The sequence below is a fragment of the Episyrphus balteatus genome, chromosome 3 (assembly GCF_945859705.1).
Source record: "Episyrphus balteatus chromosome 3, idEpiBalt1.1, whole genome shotgun sequence".
NCBI classification, from domain to species: Eukaryota; Metazoa; Arthropoda; class Insecta; order Diptera; family Syrphidae; genus Episyrphus; species Episyrphus balteatus.
In genome coordinates, this window is record NC_079136.1 from 53,579,466 (window position 1) to 53,600,816 (window position 21,351).

Here is a 21,351-nt window from a genome sequence, read left to right on the forward strand (position 1 = left end):
TGAAACGACCTATATTTCAATCATATGCGTCAGTTAAATAGTTTTGGCAAAAACAAATAGTTTTTTCTGTTATTCGTAAAGAAATCATATTAAAAAAAATTCAATTTATTGCACGTAATTCAACTTTTTCTATTAGAAAATCATTTTTTTTTTACGAAGTTATTTAACTCCTATTTACCCTAACCTATACAAATTGGCTATAGTAAATTTTATCTTAAATGTGGCTAGACCATATTTTAGATTAAATGTCAATCATTCATTAGCAAATTAGTTTTTTGCAATCAGTGTTCTGTGGACCTCACAAACTGTGCAGAAATTTTCCAAATTTCTAGTTTTTCTCAAAATTTTGTCCTCAGGCCTCTTAAGATGAAATTTCAATCTGCTTATAAGGGAAGCGCAACGTGAGGTTGAGTCATGCCTCATGCTTTTTCGTGTATGCAGTTGGTTCAGTTCATCGATTTATAAAACGTTATAACGTCTAAAAAACACATTTCTGATGAAGTAATAATGTGTAGTTATTGAAGAGGTTCTTTTCACTTTTGCTAAGCTGTCAGCTAAACTTTAGATCACTTTGTTTTTAATTGTTTTTTGATATTTGAAAAATGTCATACATAAATATGCAATTCCATCTTATTACAAGTCGCATTGTTATTGTGGATTTCATCTTACTCAAGGACATTTTAAAATAGGATGAAAATTAAACAAGATCCCGTGTCTTTGATTATTTTAGTTATTTATTTTATTTTTATCACTATTTTTCTTTACTTTTTTCTTACTTTTTCTTACTTTTTTACCGTAAATAATCAAATCGTAAGCTAAATTAACTCCTTCTTTAGCCTGAAATTTCATTGTAACGTTTTTATAGCCTGGTCCTCCAGCCAAAAGCGTTACGTTGGTGTTTTTGTTTTGAAAGTAATCATAAGCTTCAATCAAAGTTATTGTAAATCTGTTAATTTTTTTCTAAAACAAAAAAAAAATATATCGTTTAATTAGTAAAAAAGTTATAAGTATTAATACAAATTTTACATACTCTTGCAGGAAACTGAATAGTTCGGGAACTTTGATAAGGAGTTGCAAAGCTGATGATTTGCTCATAATATATAACTTTATCACGATTAACATGTTTTCCCCATTTTGTGAGCATTCCAATAGCAGTTGCAGTGAAAACTATTAAAAAAGTGAAGACTATTACGCAAATGTTCTTCATCTTGAGATTGCTAAATAAAATCTATTAAAAAATCTTAGGAAAATTGTCTACTTATACCCGTCTAAAGTTTTATCTTATCAGCATAATGGTGCTTGCGCTAATGACAAATTACCCGAACATTCTTTTAATTATTCAGTAAATAAAAATAACGGCTGCCAATAAGTGGAACAAACTAGTGCCATCACAAGAGTGTTGACAATGTTTTTCATTAAACATTAATTGATTTGATGCAACAATGAGCAACAGAAACAAAAAGCTAATTTCTAAAGTAGGTATAGTACATTATTGTAAAATTTTTACTTATTGCAAAACTTCAAAAGATCATCTTTTTAACCTCTAGACATATCCTAAAGATATTTTATTCAAAGATATTTTAAAAGTATTAGAATTTGCATTGAATATTTTATTTTCCACAGCTTCAATTAACTTCAAAAGAAAAAAAAATATTTACAAAATCTCTCCACTGGTCTGAGTCACTTTTTGTGTAGTCTTTTTTGAAATAAAAAATTACCGATGAGAGCTAAAAAATAAAATTATACGCAAAAAAATTATCATTTAGATAATAAGTTAAAATTTTGGACATCAAAAAATTATATTTTTCATATTTTCATCGGCTCTTTCAGTCTTATTTTTGCGGATTTTTGAAGAAGTTTATGTAGTTTAAGACATTTAAAAAGCTAAAAATTTGTATGCCAGCCAAACCTATGTATTTCATCATTTCAGCGTTTGCCAGCTAAATTCATTTTAACGGAAAAATTCAATAACTTAAAAACCATGCGAACTACAAATTAGCATTTAATTAGCTAAAATTACTGAGATTGATTTTTGACTGAGTCAAAACCATGATTCCGAAGTTGTCGAATAAAATTTCCCACGGCAATTATGTCAAATCGCCAAAAACGATCAAAGAACCGCTTTTTTGTTTCTTTTTTTTTGCCTTTTTACTTGAAAAGGGGCTCCTTCTTGCGAACAAAATTTGTGAAAAATAAAAGACCATCAAAAAATCCAAACCTTAGCCCTAAAAAAATTGCTGATTTGTATGAACTTAAAATGGGTCTTTTGAAAGGTCACAGAAAAAAAATCATATTATGCATTCTTATTCGCAAAAAAACAATTACGTATAAGAAAAAGCGCCTTTTTCGGACTTTTTGTTGAATTCTACTAGTTGTTGTTGAGAAACTTTTTTGGACAGCTTCAAAACTGTTTTCAGCAAAGAGCATCGTTGTTCAATGATCTTGTCTTCGAATACCAGCAAGATATGTCTTACTTTAAAGTCGACGATTTTGATCCAACATTATTTTTGTTTTTATTTCTTGAATAAAACTAATCACGCAGTAATAACTGACCAAAAACAAGCTTGAACAATCACAATTCCTAATTAAAAAATTTGTTATAGGTAAAATAAATGAATAATAGGTCATGAAGTTGATGCATAAGACATAAATCATATAAACGAATTTTCGAGTGCACATCAATCCCTTTATACTTTTCCAATCTTATGTAACTAAATTTTAAGATTTCTAAATTTTCTATTTAAATTTTCATACAAAACTTGTATAATTTTCTTTATGTATGTATTTGCTCGAATGGGCTATTATAAATACATATACGTTGAAGGGAAACAACAATATTAATTTTCTTAAATTTAATTTTCATCTTGGACAATCAAGAAACTTCACCCACATAATTCCGCAACACACTTAACAAATGAAAATTGTAGGGTGATTGTTGTGGGTGGCCCAGTGCCCAGATGTACAAAAATATATACCTACATATAAGTTTATATATAAAATATGTATTGTATATACATCTATACATAGTGACAGTGGTTATAAGATTGGACAAAGTCCTTCCAAGCAGAACAAAGAAAATCGCTTAAATCATCACCAAAGAAACTTGAAGCAAACTTTGAACCAAAATTGTGAACTCTCCCAATACTCAACCAAAACTAACAACAATTTCAAGACGAAGATAGAGACGATGGTGATGAAGATGATGATGATGATGGTGTAGCAAAAGAAGAACAAGAACCAAGAAGAAGAAGAATCACAAGAAATTGCCTCCTACCCGTTTCTGGCTTGTCCGAAAATTAATCAAAAACCACTTCGCCTGCCACTCATTCAAAAATTATACACGCCCATCTCCCGCACACATATATATCCCCATAATTCCCATACCCATCCCGAAGGACCATCACTCACAGCATTTGTAAGTGCGTCTAAATGGGGAGTATGTGGCATGCAGGAACGACAGAATAAGGGATGAGCTGACGAACTCCTATGAACTGCCCAGTAACAATACTCTTCGGACTTTTGAACGAAGACAAGAACGATGTTGACGACGACGACGATGACTATGAACGCTTGAAACTTGTTGTAGCCAAGATACACAAAGTGCTCTCGACAAAACGCGTTCCCATTCCCAACTTCTTCCTAAGGTATAAATGAATTTCCATCTTTTGAAATCACACATGGTCAACGAACGAAAGACCCGAACAAACGAACCAAACAACGAAGGAAAGACACTAACGAAGGTACCGAGACCAACTACTATATACATACGATTTTGAAGCAAACGGTTTTGAGCTTTCTCCAGCAGAATGTGTGCTGTTGCCATCATCATCGTAGTCCTTGCACGATCCATTAAAAAGGCAGGATATGAGAGACGTTGGCTAACCGATGGGCATTTCGGCCTACGTTATACTTCACAGAATTTCATATACACACTCATCCCCATATCAATAATACACTTCAAGTCTTTTGATAGGGGTTGAATTTTCTGGTCTTCTTTTTCAACTTTCTATTTTTCCAGTTCCACTTTACTTTTTACTTTTTACTTTTTAATTTTTAATTTTTTACTTTTTACTTTTTACTTTTTACTTTTTACTTTTTACTTTTTACTTTTTACTTTTTACTTTTTACTTTTTACTTTTTACTTTTTACTTTTTACTTTTTACTTTTTACTTTTTACTTTTTACATTTTACTTTTTACTTTTAACTTTTTACTTTTAACTTTTTACTTTTTACTTTTTACTTTTTACTTTTTACTTTTTACTTTTTACTTTTTACCTTTTACTTTTTACTTTTTACTTTTTACATTTTACTTTTTACTTTTTACTTTTTACTTTTTACTTTTTACTTTTTACTTTTTACTTTTTACTTTTTACTTTTTACTTTTTACTTTTTACTTTTTACTTTTTAGTTTTTGCTTTTTACTTTTTACCTCTCTGACCCTAATCAAGAGTCCCAAAATGTACGCAATAGAGTGTCTTCCATCTATATAGGTTGTGTGTGCGTAGAGATATGTACATATTTCATAGGTACCACATTTGTTGTATGTCTTCTGCATCCCAAGATGGAGTGTCCATTTATACGATGTTCCGCTGGTGGTGTTCTATACTCTATAATACTGCTGATGCTGTTCGCAGTAATGTCTGGACCAACGAACATTTTACTCAGCTCTACAGAGCCACTTCTTGCTTTGGCAGCATTACCACCCACGTCCACGTCTTATCTTCGAAAGCAAAGGACACCTTAAGCAGAGGGATTTATCCTTGCCTGCAGAAAGTATCTATAACTACGCAGATAGTTATATATAAATACACGAGTTATATACTGTATAAGGTTCTAGTACAGAGATATTCTATAACCTTTGTATGATTTTGTCTTCAGCAATACCTTTTGCTTATACTAGTTTAAAGCAAAGCAAAGGCACGAAGGTATTACCGTTCAAATTGTGCGTGTATAGCTTTATAACTACATATATACTATAGCACTATAAGGACCAGGATTACCTACAGTTGATGCTAAAGAACACTAAAAGAATGCCTTTCAAGAAGCAAATTTTTGTTTTCTTCCTTTTGAATTGAGTCTTGAAATAATAGCCAATCGATCGGGATTATTTGATGTCTTCTATGTAAAGGTTAGTTAAGATTTTTTTTTTAGAAACATGCTATTGTCTTTTGGTTCATCAGCTAGTTTTGCATCATAAACCAATATTGCATGTTTTTGTTTTTTTCCGATTGTTTTTGTTTTTTTGAAGTTATACTTCTTATGGGAGGGTGGGTATGAAAATTTACTTTTTGACAAGAATGTCAAAGGGATTATGACGCGATCACCCTGGGTAGCAGGGCTGTCGTTTCACCTTTAGAGTACGCAGTACTTTAGTATTTAAAAATGCAGTACGCCACAGTACGGAAAACATAAAACACACAACACGTTGCAAGTTACATATTTCATGTGGCAAGTTGCATGTGGCAAGTTGTATGTGGCAAGTTGCATGTGGCAAGTTGCATGTGGCAAGTTGTATGTGGCAAGTTGCGTGTGGCAAGTTGCATGTGGCAAATTGCGTGTGGCAAGTTGCATGTGGCAAGTTGCCAGGGTTGCAAAAAGCTAACATTTCAGCTCAGCTCACAGCTCAGCTCAAATTTGAGCTAGGTACCATAGCTTAGCTCATTTGAGCTGAGCTGAAAGTGAGCTGAGCTGAAAGTGAGCGCCCCAACTTCCAACGCCTATATCTCGGAATTTTGAAAAAAATGAAAAAAATTTTTTTGATGCCAAAAGGTAGCGGGGACTCTAACCTACATTTGGGTACAACTTCCATCCCTGTAGGTACACGCGTTCTCAAACCAGGAGAACTTAAAGGTAAAAAAAAAGTTAAGCCCGATTCTGAAAAAATAGGCATGATGTGGCGGTTTAACATGCAAAGCGATTTTTTAAAAATCTGACAATGTGCAAAGCGTAGGCCCATGACACAAGCTATCATTTGGCATCACTCCCAAAAATTGCTCTCAAGCGGCTTAGCTTCCAGGAGCGTTCAAAGATTCGGGGATTTTTCGAAAAAAAAATTTACCCCAACTTTCAAACACGATTTTCTCGGAATTTTGAAAAAAATCGAAAAACCGGATTATACCACTTTCGGGTAGCTGAGAATATAAGCTTTCATATGGCACCACTCCCCTGTCTCTAGATCAAAGCCTTCCAACGCCTATATCTCGGAATTTTGAAAAAAATGAAAAAAAATTTTTTGATGCCAAAAGGTAGCGGGGACTCTAACCTACATTTGGGTACAACTTCCATCCCTGTAGGTACACGCGTTCTCAAACCAGGAGAACTTAAAGGTAAAAAAAAAGTTAAGCCCGATTCTGAAAAAAAAGGCATGATGTGGCGGTTTAACATGGAAGGCGATTTTTTAAAAATCTGATAATGTGCAAAGCGTAGGCCCATGACACAAGCTATCATTTGGCACCACTCCCAAAAATTGCTCTCAAGCGGTTTAGCTTCCAGGAGCGTTCAAAGATTCGGGGATTTTTCGAAAAAAAAATTTACCCCAACTTTCAAACGCGATTTTCTCGGAATTTTGAAAAAAGTCGTAAAACCGGATTGTACCTGATTTTTTTATGATTAAAAAAGAAATATTTATAGAAATATATTTACTATTAACCCTAGAAAGATAATCTACGTCTGTAAGACGTATGGCGTGTAAAGAACTGTTTTATCTAATTCAATTCAAATTTCTGGGTTTTTGTTAAATTGATTTGATTTATTATATCACTTCTTTAAAATAATCTAAGTAATGAGTTAAATAAATATGACAAAAAGTGTTAACATAAGACCAAAAATCTTTTTTAGAATCATACGTCTCTGAGACGTATATTATGATTATCTTTCTAGGGTTAAAAAAAACCAAGAGAAAGATCACGAAAAATTATCTGTTTTATTTATAAAAATACCCATGTGTTAAAATAATTCCATTAATAACTAGAACCAAACATCTTGAGCTATGGTGTTTTATAAAAGTTTAAAATATCTTCATATTTCATTATACTTTCCAAATAAAAATCAATGTATCCTCTCACCCATCACAGCTCAGCTCAGCTCACTTTACTTTAGCTCACCCAACAGCTCAGCTCAACCATCAGCTCAGCTGACTTTCAGCTCAGCTCAAATGAGCTGAGCTATGGTACATAGCTCAAAAGTCAGCTAGCTCAAAATTTGAGCTGAGCTGTGAGGTGAGCTCAGCTCACTTTTGAGCTTTGTAGCAACTCTGCAAGTTCCATATTGCTACTACTAGTGCTGAAGCACACACAATTCTCATAAAATAACCATATCGCACATTTTATGCTCAATTCATTTAGTTTCGTTAAGCGTATACCGTACGTTCTGAACCGCACAACATGTGTAAATTTCACAGAATAAATTGAAAACTACATGGACGCAAGGAGGATGAAAGAATTAATTTATTGTTCACTTGATAAAAATGTAAAAAAAAACGATGTGTGGATTAATTAATTTAATAATAATAGAAATTAAAAATATCAAATGAAATTCATTTACATATACTGAATGAGAAGTATAACTTCAGTCGCGTGTACATGTGTACACACACTCTTTTTTTTTTAGTTTCGCTTAGTTTATATCATCTTAGCGAATTCAAACTATGTTTATATATTTTGTTATTATTTTGTTGCTAATTAGTTGCGATAACTTTATTTTTGTTGCTCTATTATTTTTAAAATTTTTCTAGTTTCGCTAAGTTGATATGAACTTAGCGAAACACTAAAAACAAAAAATTGCGGAGAAACAAAATCTAAATTGGCAATACTATGCAACAACAAAATATAAACTTTTTTTGGATTCGCTTAGTTTACGTAAACTGAGCGAAATACCCAAATACACAAAAACTACCGGAGCGAAATAATCAAAATTGACTAAACTAAAACTAATTAGCAACAAAATACGCACCTAGTATTGATTCGATTCAGGGGGTCTTTCGCTAAGTTTACTTGAACTGAGCGAAAAACGACAGTAAAACCAAAACTAACATATCGAAAAAAATCAATCAAATTGCCGTTAATTGCAACTAATTAATAAACTATTCTCAATTCGATTAACAAAAAGTAATTCGCTAAGTTCATACCCATGATTTTGGAGGCAATCGTAGCTATTGGAATTGCAATCAAAGTACCGGGTCGTTCTACTAACAAAATAAAATGCACGACTGGGTCGCACGAACTTGCTCTTAGAGTTAAAGTTGCTTAAATTTTTAAGACTTTTTATATAGAAATTTGGAAAAAAAAAAATAAAATTCGTTTTTTAAAAATAAAATAAAATATGAAATCAAATTGCCCTCCAAAACAAGTATGCAGTTTTGATTGATATATTAAGATGCATTTTTAGAAAAAAAATTTTCAAAATCGTTAGAGCCGTTTTTTAAAAAAACTAATTTTTTATAAATAATTTATTGGAAAAAATGTTTTAAAATAAAATTGGTATGCCATTTTGTAGAGATCACAAATCAACATCTAAAAACAAAATTTCAAAAAAATTCAATGTCCCTTTTCGAAAATTTGATTTTTCAAAAAAAAAAATTTTAAAATTTTTTTAAAAATCCAAAAATTATTTTTTTGGAAATTTGTTTTTTGGTTTATATTTAAATTGTATATAAATGCTTCCTCAGAAAAAGTTTCGTTGAAATCGAATTAGCAATTTCGGAGATAATCGGATTTGAAAAAAAAAAAACGGTTCTATGGCAGGCAGAGGCGGATTTACCAGAAGGCTGAGTAGGCTGGAGGCTAGGGTGGCAGATTTTAGGGGCGGCAGATTTTAGGGGCGGCAAATTTGGGGACCAATCTGTTCTACTCATAGAAGTCAAAAAGATTTTTCCATGACGACTTTCTGATGTCTTGCAGATAGAATTCTATAAAAAAATTTCCAATGACTTTTTTCTCCCGTTAGTCATTGCACATTCCATATTCTAGACTAAAACAGCTAGTTCGCTGCCTTCTTCGCTGCATAACTTGATATATAGTAGGGGAAGGTGGCCTTAAATGGCCCCCCTAAGGAAAATGTCCTATATCTCGAAAAACAGTAGCATTCAAACTTAAATAATATATACTTTTCAAAGTTTAATATATTACTCTCACATTTTTTTCATTTGCGAGTTGAAAAAGTTCCAAAAAGTATTTAATCTTTTTAATTTTCAAGACGTCTACAAATTTCACTGAACAAATTTAACCGGGTAAAATGGCACACTGTCCAAACATACGTGATTTTAAATGCAAAATTGAGTCAAAGGTCTTCTTTTCCATTTTTTTTGGAACAAGTGGTGCTTAATCCCCCCAGATCTTTCATCGAGTCATTCAAAACCCAGTTCATGTTGGTTGCTCGTCTCGTTTTTGTAGTTTTTGCAACTTTGAGTGTTTTGGATGCTTTTTTAAAGGTTTTTGACGGAATCAAGGGCTTTCCTCAGTCCAGGACTTCCTCTCTGTACATCGTTCATAAATAGCAACTATTTTCACTTTAAAAAAATGAAAATGTGAAAAAAAATTTAAAATGACATGTGAAATAGGTATGCCATTTTACCCGACCACTAAGTAGGCCATTTTGCCCATATTGAGTTTTTTCAATTTAATTTTTACACCAAAAAATTTAAAATCGTTTTAAACCAACTTATTTCAGTAAATTAATAAGAAATACTTCATGCGTACACACATTAACTTCTTTTTCCAAAATACAATGTTTTTCATACTTTTTTTTGCAAAAAAAATTTCACAAAATTTTTACGAGTGTACTTTTTGATGTGGATAGAGACAGTTTGACCTGTCAAATTTCAAATAATGGCTTGAAGTTAATGAAATTTCGTATATGTTGGTTTTGCCAGATAAACTAAAGAATCGCGTTCATAAAACTTTCTAATTATTTTCGATTCTACGATTTCTAGCAAGGGGGCCATTTTAAATTGGGGTGCCATTTTAGGCCACTTTCCCCTACCTATATCGCAAGTAAAAATTTTTACTGATGGTTAATATTATGTTCCCTCACTTTCATATTACGTCAATCAGATTTTCTTTTCAAATCAAATTTAACTGACAGATGTCCTATTGTAATTTTTGTTTTCCTTTAAAATGTTACACACGCGCATCTTGTATTCATAATTCACATTCATAATGCTGACAAAATCTTATAATCAGCATAAAGAAAAACAACAACAAATTCCCTCAAAAACCGAAAAAAGAATCAAGCCATAGTTCAAGATTATAAAAATAGAAAAAAAAACTGAAATATTTGCATGACACTGCAATCAACAGCGAACAGGTCTTACTCCCTACTCCCGAGACAATACCTTATGTAACCCGTAAAAAAAAAATAGATAAAAATAATCATAAAAATTTAGAATAACAATAAAAATAAAATAAAGAAAAAACCGGAAATTTTCTCCCCATCTTCATTTACAGGACATGTCTGTTGCATTTCCAACTTTCTTCTATCTTTTTGATCCATGCTGTTTTTTTTAAAGGTGAGGGACCTCCAAGACCTCTTAACTACAAAACAAACATACACACAGATACACACCCTCGGCAAAGTGTCCGAAATCCGAATGATTTAAACAAGAAAGTATCTTTCTTCGATGCATTATCCTTTTCACGGTTAACTGCCATCTTTCGGGTTGGTTGAGTTGGTTGCAATAGTTATCCTTAATCGGGATTCAACACACACACAATATAATGTATACGATAAGTGCAGCAAGTAAAGGATTTAATTTATTTCTGATTTTTTTTCTTCTGTGGGATCCTTATGCCATTGTTGCTAAATAAAGATTGTGTTGTGATAACAGGATTTACTATTCGATATGGGCCGGTAAAAGGATTCTTATGCATAATTTGTTCGTTTTTTTTCTTTTATTAAATTTTTAATTTTTCTTATTGCAATATGGGTGAATGAGTAGAAAAGGACAATATTGTTCCTCAGACTGGTGATATATCTGGACAGATGCATAGTTTCTTATGAAAGATTTGTAATTTTAAGATGGATATGTTTATAAATGAGCCTAATTGTCAGATTGCATTTGATCAAAAAAAAACTATCCAGTTGACCTTTGGTCTGTTCGTTTTTGTGCTAACCGCTTTGATGGGAAATTTATTGTCAAAAAATTGGATATTTCTGCATTGTATTTTTTGCTTAAGGGATCCCTTATCAAAATTCCGAAGTGCCCGGAAAAAAAATAATAGGGGTTCAAGTTGGAGCCTGCAAAGCCAGCTCTAGGCCCAATTTTAAACGTTGTCAAAAATATTGATAATAGTGCCTCCAAGTGTATTCGCAGTTCTGTCTTGTCTTTCTGTCTTTCTTTATCTCAAGCTATAGCTTGAGATAAAGTAGGTAAACATTTTTGATACTTTTTTCTGCCCAGCCATGAGAAGGAAGCAGGAAATTTTGGAATGCTGACAAGCTTTTTGATGAAGAATCTTGCAAACGAAACAGAATTTAAAAAAATTCAGGTTTTCAAAAATGTATTATTTTACGAGATATTCCAGGAAACAAAAAGTGTCACAGTGATATCCAACTGGTAAATAAGGTTAACGTAAAATGACGCCTAAAACGGTGCGGTAATTTTTTTTTTTATGAAATTGAATGAAATGAATCAAGGGAAAGTCAATCTGTATGTTTTCATTGAAAATTGATTTTTAAAATGAGTTTCTCTATTACAAAATTGTATCTGAAGTCTTAACTTGAAAATACTTTGTTTGAGTAACAAAATAAATCAAATCTTCACGATACGTTTTCAAAACTATATTTGAATAAATTATATAAGTGTTGTATGTCGTTGGAAAGCTTATTTTAACTGCTATTTATATTGCTGAAAATAAAAAATTTTTAAAAATATGTTTTTAAATAATATTATTTTTTTCACACCATAAGCTTTTATTTGCAGTTTTTTTAATTTCGAATTGAGTTTTAAATGTTTCCGCTGTCTACTTTTTTTCAAAAAATTTGGTTTATGTACTAAAAGATACAAAAAGAATTGGCTGCTTTCATCTGCTTTTCTTTGAGAGAGAACGATATATCTGTCGAAGGACATAGTACAAAAAAACGTATTTTGGTGCATCCTGACCTGTTTCAATGCATATCTTGATTTCTATTGATCGCACTGTCAAGATTGATGTCTTTAGACTTTGGGGGAATGACAGAGCATCATCAGACCTTATATTCAGAATGTGATTTTGTGTTAATTTAGCCTACTCACATTAATTGGAAAACTCGCGATATTTAACCCCTCGGAAACCATATAAAGCCGCGATTTAAAGCTGCCAGACTTTTGAATTCGTTATTAAAACGCATAAGGCTATAAAACTGAATACTCACATTTTAGTTATACCTCCACTCCCAAAATTTGCTGTGGGCTCTTGGACTTAGTATATGCACTCGAAATTGAAGATATTTGTCTAAGGTGGCAGAAAAATGTTAGAATTTTATATTGTAATTCTTTAAAAAATTTCATCTATGGAAAAAGTTACATAGAGATTTTATTTACTGATTTTGATTTTACTCGAAGATTTTCATAAGAGCCGTTTAAAGTATTTAATTAAGAAGAATTTTCATGAAAATTGACAACCAGTTTTTTTTTGTCTTTTGTTGCTCTTTTCTCAAAAGCGTAGTTTTTTGACTATTTCACTTTGCCTTACAAACGACTTTATTTAAAATGAGTATAATCAATATTTTTCTTATAATTTTTCAATAAAATAGCTTTAATTTCAAATAACGTAACACAAACAAACTACATTGAAATGTATTTTTTCTTCATTTTATACTCATAAAAATAATTAAGTAATTTTAAGACACGAAAGGAAGGCCTTTATAAAATTAAGAAACCAGTTTTATCTTATTTTACAAAATTTGAGAAAATAATCTTTTAAGATACAAAAGTTACAGATTTTTGAGACGTTCTAGCCTTGTCAAAATCGTATTTTTTTTAATACTTAAATAAAAATATTAGTTAAAAAAACAGTGTGTCAAATAATTTATTAAACATTTCAGGTAATATAAATTCCTAATTTGAGTTAATTATTTTCAGACTCGAAGAAATGACAGATTTTTGGAACGCCATAGTCGAGCCAAAATTGTACTTTTTGAATTTTGCCTAGCTTTTCAAAGATCAAAAATAATTTGCATTCAAAAAAAAACTACGCTCAATGATTTTTGATACATTAAAGATAATATGTTCCAAATTTGGTTTAATTATTTCAGGAGACAAAATAGTTACAGACATTTTTAAATACCCAAATCAAGCGAAAATCGTACTTTTTGAACTTTGACTAATTTTTAAAAGCTTAAAAACAATTTTAATTAAAAAAAAAAGTAAGTTGAATGATTCGTTATAATATCAAAGGCATTATATTCCAAATTTGAAGCAATTATCACAAAAGACAACATAGTTACAGATTTTTGAGACGCCTAAGGCCATATGGGCCCACTGTGCAACGGTCGGCTCAGAAGGTTTTTCTAAAATCACCCAGCTTAACTGAAGCCATGAGACAATTGTCAACTATGTCTCCCCTCTGTGCCACGTAGTTATGTGTTATATGTGTTTCTGTTGTTCTTTCTTTCTTTGTCTTTCTCTGTTGTATTAATGTCTTGTGCTGTATCAGCCAAATGCACTTAGTTTCCGAAGCTGCAATGTGTCTAGTCTAGAAGACTTATCTTCAGATTACATTAAAATGTAAATGTAATGTAATCTTTAAACTATTCTAAAGTTATGTTTTATTTTCGAGTAAAGTTTAAAAATACTGAAAATCGAACATGTGTTTTTTTTTTATGTGTATAGACCATGTTTTGCCTAATTCAGCTTTAAGTCTTAAAAATTCCTCTCAGGGCTAAAAAATAGATTTTTTGACGATTTAATTAAATTAAAATAGGATTTTTTTAAAATTAAATTAGTAAAAGTAGTAGTAAAACACTGATAGAATGAAAGAGACAAAAAAGCCTAAAAGACCTGATACTTCAAATACATTTTTATCAAAAGCCTATGTCCTAGGAGAAAACCTTGTTAAAAAACCTAAAAGTGTTGGTTGCTATTGCAATACTATTTAGAATTTATTTAATTTAAAAAATGTCCTTTAATTAAGCGCCTTCAAAAACTCACTGTACACTGAGGGAAAAAACAACTTAAAATCAACGAAAAGCACGTTGATTCAACTATTTTTCGGAATAATTTTGCGTTGAAGACGAAAATTTTAAAATCAAAGTAGAACATCGTTACTTTAAAGTGGTTTACCGTTATAAAACATCTTTGAATCAAAGTTGTTTCAACTTTAAAAAAAGCATCAATTTATTAAAAAAATAGAAAAAATAAGTAGTCGCTGGGGATTGAACCTACAACTCTTGGGTTACTAGGCGAATGTTTTACCAACGTGCTATCTCACTGTTGAAAATTAGAGTGATAAAATGAAACAAAAGCTGAAGTCCGACAAAAATATAAAAATTTCTTACGTTGTTTTAATTTTATTTTGAAGAAGTTTCATGTTAATTTTTTCAACATTAAATCAACGTTTAACATTTTACTTATTACGGTGCTTTTTTTCCCTCAGTGTAGAAATACGATTTTGTAATTTTTTTTTTATAATAAATTTATAAACTACTTTTCCAAATCTAATATACCAACTACATATATTTGTTCTTATTAGAAAATTTGTATTTCTATTTTTCTTTAGGAGTAATAATAATATCGATCTTTTAAATATAAAAAAAACTTTTTTCAAATTCCTATTAATTTATTATTTCGATCAATGAGTTCGTCTAGCTATTTCTTCCCATAAATGATCAACTGATAATCCAAATTGGCTTTACTTCCGCACTGGAAATTCATTGTTAAGAATTTATAGCCAGGACCGCCAGAGAAAAGAGTTGGATGGCTGTTTGTTCTGTTTGGTGACTGATCAATAGCTTGAACTGCTGTGATTTTTATTTTATTTGTTTTTTTCTAAAAAAAAAAAAGAAAGAAATTACTTAATATAACAGCCATGATTAAAAATATGAAAAATTAACTTACATATTCTGGGAATTGAACATTTCTTGTCAGTCCATAATAAGATGTATAATTGAAAACACGCTGAGAGAAGATGATCTTATCCTTTGAACCGATCTTGCCCCATGATGTGGTAATACCATAGGAAGCAGCAGCAAAAACTACTAAAATGGTAAATAAAATTACTCCGACGTTCTTCATAATGTCAATGACTTTGAACAGTTACTGATACTATGTCACACCTTTGTTAACTATTTATACCATTTCCAGAACTAAACTGTGTGTAAGTCTTATCTTATCACATTACTTTAATGATTTTACGAAACTACAGTGACAATGTATTTAGTCACAAATTAATGAAGATATTTTTATCATTCATGAATCATATTCAGTACAAGACTTGAGTAGTTATCAGAGTTCCTCGAAATCAGATTGATTAAAATTTGCAATTTAAAATGTAAATTAATAACATTGATAAGGAAACAGGTAAACTCTGTGATTTACCCGGGGAAAGTCGTCGAGATTATGAGGCTAATCAAAACAAAAACAAACCTTCCTAAATGAAAATGATTCAGCATGGCGTTTAGAAGAAGTCATAAAATATTTAATAGAAAAAATTGAATAATAATAAAAACTAGCCGACCCCGCCCTCGAAATTCGAGTGCCAATTTCTTTATTTTATTTTTATTTGCACAGTTTTAAACACAATTATACCAAAATTGTTTCATTATTTTGTATAGTATTTGTTGTTGTTTTCTTGCGATTAACTACACCTTTTGAAGACAAAATACACAGGTATATACATATAATATACATACTTTTTGACATTTTTTAAACCTGATTTAGATATTGTTGAACTACGTTTTAACTACGCTCAACTACGTAAAAAAAGTATCGAAAAAGAAAATGCAAAGTGTAATCGCCTTAATGCATTGTGTTTGCACCTTGCATTATGCGATTCAATTCAACCTGTTTCATGTTAAATTCGTTCAAATTCCATCATTCAATCATTCAACCTCCACCAATTTCACTCAAATTTGTCATTCACACCATTGTTTGTCTTTGTAGGTTCTAGTCTTAGCTTAGCTTGCAGAAGTTTAAATTTCCGGAAAGGAGAGGGCGTTATTTATCGCACTTCAAGTTGGAATGATATTTGTGAAAATTTTAATGAATGCGTTCAGATATTAATAAGAGATTAAAGATAGGTTCACATTTATTAAAGGTGCGTTCAGGTGTTGATCTTCACAGTATACAGTAGTAAAAAGGTAATCCGTGGTACTGTGTGGCAGTGAAGTTTTAAGCAAAAGATCCCTTTGAAAGTGAGAATCGACATTTTTTAATCAAACAAATCAATTCTTAAGGCTTTACCACACCAACTGCGTCGCACGATAACGTTTTTTTTATGTTAAAGCCACACCTACAATGACCTAAAAAGTGAAAAAGTGGGAAATTTACAAAAATAATTTTTTTTATTTTTTTCTAGCGCTGTTTGTTTTTGGAAAAAACTACAAAAATTTTGTTCGAAACCAAAAAATAAGCTTTTTGCATCATAATTTTTAATTTTTTGGTCGTAAAAACTGTCACAAAATGAGTTTGAAATTTCTCACTTTTTGACTTTTTGCAAAAAATGGCTTTTTTCGCTTATTTTTTTGTATAAAAAAACTTATTTTATTGTATAAAAAACAATTTGTTAACTCTTTTTTAAAATTACTCTAACGAAAAAAAAAATGAAAATTTTCAAACTCATTTTTTGACAGTTTTTCTTACCTTAAAATCAAAAATAATGATGCAGAAATCTTAATTTTTGCTTTAATAAACAAAAACAAATAGCGCTAGAAAGAAATAAAAAAAAATTGTAAATTTCCCTTTTTTTTATTGTTATTGTAGATAAGAAACAAAAAAGACGTTTTTGTTAGTTTTCCCTGAACCTCATAAGAAAAACGCTTTGTCATGCGGCATTTGGTGTGCGATAAAATATTAGTGCATTTTATGCAAAAATGTAAGCGTCTAAAGGCTTAACTATACATTCACCACTTTTTGAAAAAGTACAAAAGTGAAAATATTTTTTTTCTCGCTAGCGCCATTCTTGTAAAAAAGAGTTAACAAATTGTTTTCTAGGCGAAAAAATAAGCTTTCTGCATAATTTTTTTTTAATTTTCTACCCCGAAAAACCATATAAAAATGCGTTTGAAAATTTTCACTTTTGTACTTTTTCACTTTTTGAGCCAATGTAGTTAGGGCTTAAAAGTGAAAACTTGGTAAAATGGTAAAGGAACTGTCAAATTCTTGTGTTCTTTCAAGAGAGAAAAGGACGAAGATAGATTTCATTTGTATCAAAAGTGTTTACAAAAGATTGGACCTTAGTATCCTACTAACAATTTTGCTTCTATAATGCTTTATAGATACAACAATTGCATCTGTAAAGCTTTATAGAACCAAAATTGTTTGTCGGGTAATAGACTCGATTTTAATAGAATTCGGTTTTAACAAAAAAATTCATGGTAATAAAACAAACACCCTACTTCTAAACTAACTAAAACAATGAAATTCAATATATGTAAGTTCAAGTGACCTCAACTCCAAAAATTTTATAAAGCGTTTTGAGGTCACTTGAACTTATATTGAATTATATTCAATCACTCCACTTAAAATAAAAATAATTTTAATAATTTTTTATTATTTTTGTTATTTTTTTCTTCGTTTTTTTATATCGAATTTTAATTTGTTTAATTTCATTATTTCGGTTTGAAAAAGTAAAAAAATAAATAGATTCTGCACTTATAGAGGCCATTCTCTATCGTTCAGTGTATAATTTATGCCCCTTCGGTTGTTGTGGGCCCGGTATTTTGTACCACAAAAACCATGTTCGCCGTTTTATTATATGATGATGTAGTAGATAAGAGGCATTTTAAAAAAAAAGAGATTTGAATTAATTAAAAACATCAATATTCTTCTTAGTCCAGTACATTTATAATTTGACCCAGCAGTTTGTACCACCCCCAAATTTTTTTTACTCATTCGATAGAGCATTGGCTGAATATCATTACCCTGATTTTTCGCACTTGCGAAATTCACCTTTCGGCCACCATCTTGGATTTTAGTTTTTGTTGAATATCTCGATTTCTATTTATCCTAAATAAAAGTTGTGAATACAAGAAACGTAGGCAATTAATTTTCGCGTCATTTATGTTAAGAACACTTTTTCGAATTCTGAATATTAAAAAAGTTACAAGCCAACAAAGTAAAAAAAAAAAACAAAAAAAAAACCTTCCGAGGTAAGATTATTCACCTTAAAATTCTCTACAACTCTGCTATACAACTTTTTTTTCTATCGCTATAAATACAAAAGTTATTAATACTTTTTTTTTGTTAAAAATGCTCTTTTTTGTTTGTGTTTTTTATCTTTACTTTTTTCTTAATTTTTTTTTACCAAATCTTGAATTTTAAATGATTAGTGAGTATTTTATAGCTTTATGTTAAAAGAGAAAATTCAGCACCTGCAATTTTTTTATATTTAAGTCTCTTCGTTGCGTAAAAAAGGGGTATTTTTTAACAAAAAAGTATTAATAACTTTATTAACTATAGCGATACAAAAAAAAAGTTTTATAGCAGAGTTGTAGGGAATTGTTAGGCGAATAATCTTTTCTAGATACGTTTTTTCATAATTTTGATAAAAAGTGCTCAAAACTTTAAAATTGTAACTTTTTTCTGTTTTTTTTTTTAATTTTGTTAGCTTGTAACTTTTTTAATATTCAGAATATCGAAAAAGTGTTCTTAACATAAAAGACGCGAAATTTAATTGCCTACGTTTCTTGTATACAAAACTTTTATGTAGGATAAATAGAAATCGAGATATTCAACGAAAACTAAAATCCAAGATGGCGTCCGAAAGGTGAATTTCGCGAGTGCGAAAAATGAGGGTAATGATATTCAGCCAATGTTCTATCGAATGAGCAAAACAAATTTGGGGGTGGTACAAACTTCTGGGTCGCCCATATATGAACATCATAAATGCACTGGACTATCTACCGAACTTATAGCAAAACTAGGTGGGTAGGAGAAGGAGGGTAAGAAACGGTACTCACTGATAATGGAAAGAAAAGATTGGAGAGCAGTTAGGATTTAGGAAAATTTCGAGTCAGAAACCAAATTTCTTGTTTCTATGCATTTTTTTTCGTATTTCGAAATTCTGCCTCTCCATACTTTTTTTTTGCTCAAAGCCTCTTGAAAACGTGTTTTATCTTTTGTTTTCTAATTTAAACTTCCAATTATAATTTACTTTGATTCATTCGGATAGGTTTGTTATTGTTTCGGTATGCCGCACTATCTTCAACAATTTTTTTCTTCTTTTTTTTTGCAAATTAAAAACACTTCAAACTTCACAGGAAAGTCTTTGTTATCATAATTATTTTTAATTATGAACCTATTATAAAATTTTTGTTTTCAATTTTTTGCAATTTCGATCAAAATGATTTCAATTTTCGTGGAACTCCGATAAGTATCTACTTATATGAATAAATAAATAGATCTTCTTGAATTTGTCACTCAATAATTTTGTTATCATTAGTTTCGTAAAAGCCATCAGGTAGTGAAATGATAAGATAAGACTTTGATTAAGAGCTAGGTGGGTTGGCGCTTGGGTATAAAACAGCGTAAACAGCTGTGGAATATTATCACTCGATTTTCTAAATCATAGGCATCATGAAGAACGTTGGAGTAATTGTATTCACTGTTTTAGCAGTTTTTGCTGCAACTTCTTTTGGTATTAGTCAAACATGGGGCAGAATCGGATCAAAGGATAAAATTATATTCTCTCAGCGTGTCTTCAACTACACATCTTATTATGGAATTACCAGGAAAGTTCAATTCCCAGAATATGTAAGTTTTTTTTTTTTTTTTTTTTTGTTAATATCTTGTCAATAGATCGTTGCTTAAATTAGACTTTTATTTTTGTTTGCAGAAAAAAAACAACAAATTAACAATCACAGCCATGCAAGCTATTGACAATTCACGAAACACAACAAACAGCCATCCAACTCTTATTGCTGGCGGTCCCGGTTATAAATATATGACAATGAATATCCAGTGCGGTGGAAAGTCTAACTTGGACTACCAAGTGGTTATTTACGGAAAGTAGAAACCTATCCTACTTTCTACCAAAATATTAAATTGATTGTATGCTTGAAAACATTTTGCAAAAATAATAAAAATGTAGACAGTAAAAAAACGTAAAATAAAATCAATTGCAGTTTAAACACAGTTTTTATTATTCAATTAATTTTTTGTTGTTGTATATAAATTTTTACAAAAAAATTATTTTGACGTGTACATGTGTAGGAACGTATTAAAATACCTAGGTTTTCAAAAATGTCTGAACAAAATATTCAACAGCTTAATTTTAAATTTTAAAAATATTAATTTCCAAGCCCGTCGAATTTTCAAAAAAAAAAGGATATTTTTTTTCAAATCCAAACATTCAATTAAATAGGCTATTGAAATCATGTCTTATAAGTACAGAAAGAATTTTCGACACGTTCACGGGTTTTTATTGAACTAATCTGAATGGGAATTGAAGATAGGAGTGCAAAATCCCCCTATTTGGTTTTTGTTATACATACATCTCGTAAAAAAAGCAATTTTGTTTTTAATTCAATATACCTATTAAAATTTTGCTTTTTGTTTACGAGATATGCATATTGAAAAAAAGGGCTTTTGTACCCCTATCTTCGACTTCTGGAAAATTTTTTATTTTGAAAAAAGACAAGTTAATTTTTTGTAATTATGTATGTACTTAATTTGTTCACCAAATTCTGAGTTTAAGTAGGTACCTTTATTTTCAAGAGCACCTCATTCAGTTTACTTGATTTTAATTTTACAGATATAAATAAACTTCTGGCTTTGTAAAAATGTATAGCTTAGTAATGTATGTATTGGCGGTGTGTTGTAATACTTTTTTTTTACATTTGAAGTCAATTTGTGAGGAAATTACTTCTACAGCCTAAACGATTTAATATTATCCATCACTCACATATACCTAATTTTTTTTTCTGTTAACAATTTAAATAATATTTTGACATCATTTAATTTATGAATAAAAAAAAAATTGTTCTTAGTTAAAAAAAAAACAGAACGGCAACACCGGCAATTTTGAACTCATAAAGGTTGAAGTATTTTTCATTACCGACGTTTAGGAACAAAAATCATCTAAATTAGCTCTGTAATTTGCTTCAGTTACTGCACTAAAACATAATCAAACGATAACAATGCAAAAAAAATCCAAATTTCTTGAATTTGTCAAAAAAAAAAAAAATCGCTAAATTGTTAAAACTTTTACTCGAAATTGT

The 21,351-nt window shown here is 30.4% G+C and overlaps 1 protein-coding gene and 1 long non-coding RNA gene across 2 annotated transcripts; one reads left to right on the plus strand and one right to left on the minus strand.

Annotated features, from left to right (window-relative positions):
- Nucleotides 1-712: 712 nt before the first annotated feature.
- Nucleotides 713-1,222, minus strand: LOC129916042 (uncharacterized). The gene is made up of 2 exons (XR_008772400.1): nt 1,031-1,222; nt 713-960 (listed from the first exon to the last, which is right to left on the minus strand). It is a non-coding gene; the product is annotated as an uncharacterized LOC129916042 (long non-coding RNA).
- An 18,442-nt stretch (nt 1,223-19,664) lies between these two features.
- On the plus strand, nt 19,665-20,403 carry LOC129916040 (uncharacterized). The gene is made up of 2 exons (XM_055995803.1): nt 19,665-19,885; nt 19,968-20,403. The coding sequence occupies exons 1-2, from the start codon at nt 19,709-19,711 to the stop codon at nt 20,142-20,144; spliced, it is 354 nt and encodes a 117-aa protein (XP_055851778.1). The 5' UTR covers nt 19,665-19,708; the 3' UTR covers nt 20,145-20,403.
- The last annotated feature ends 948 nt before the right edge of the window (nt 20,404-21,351 follow it).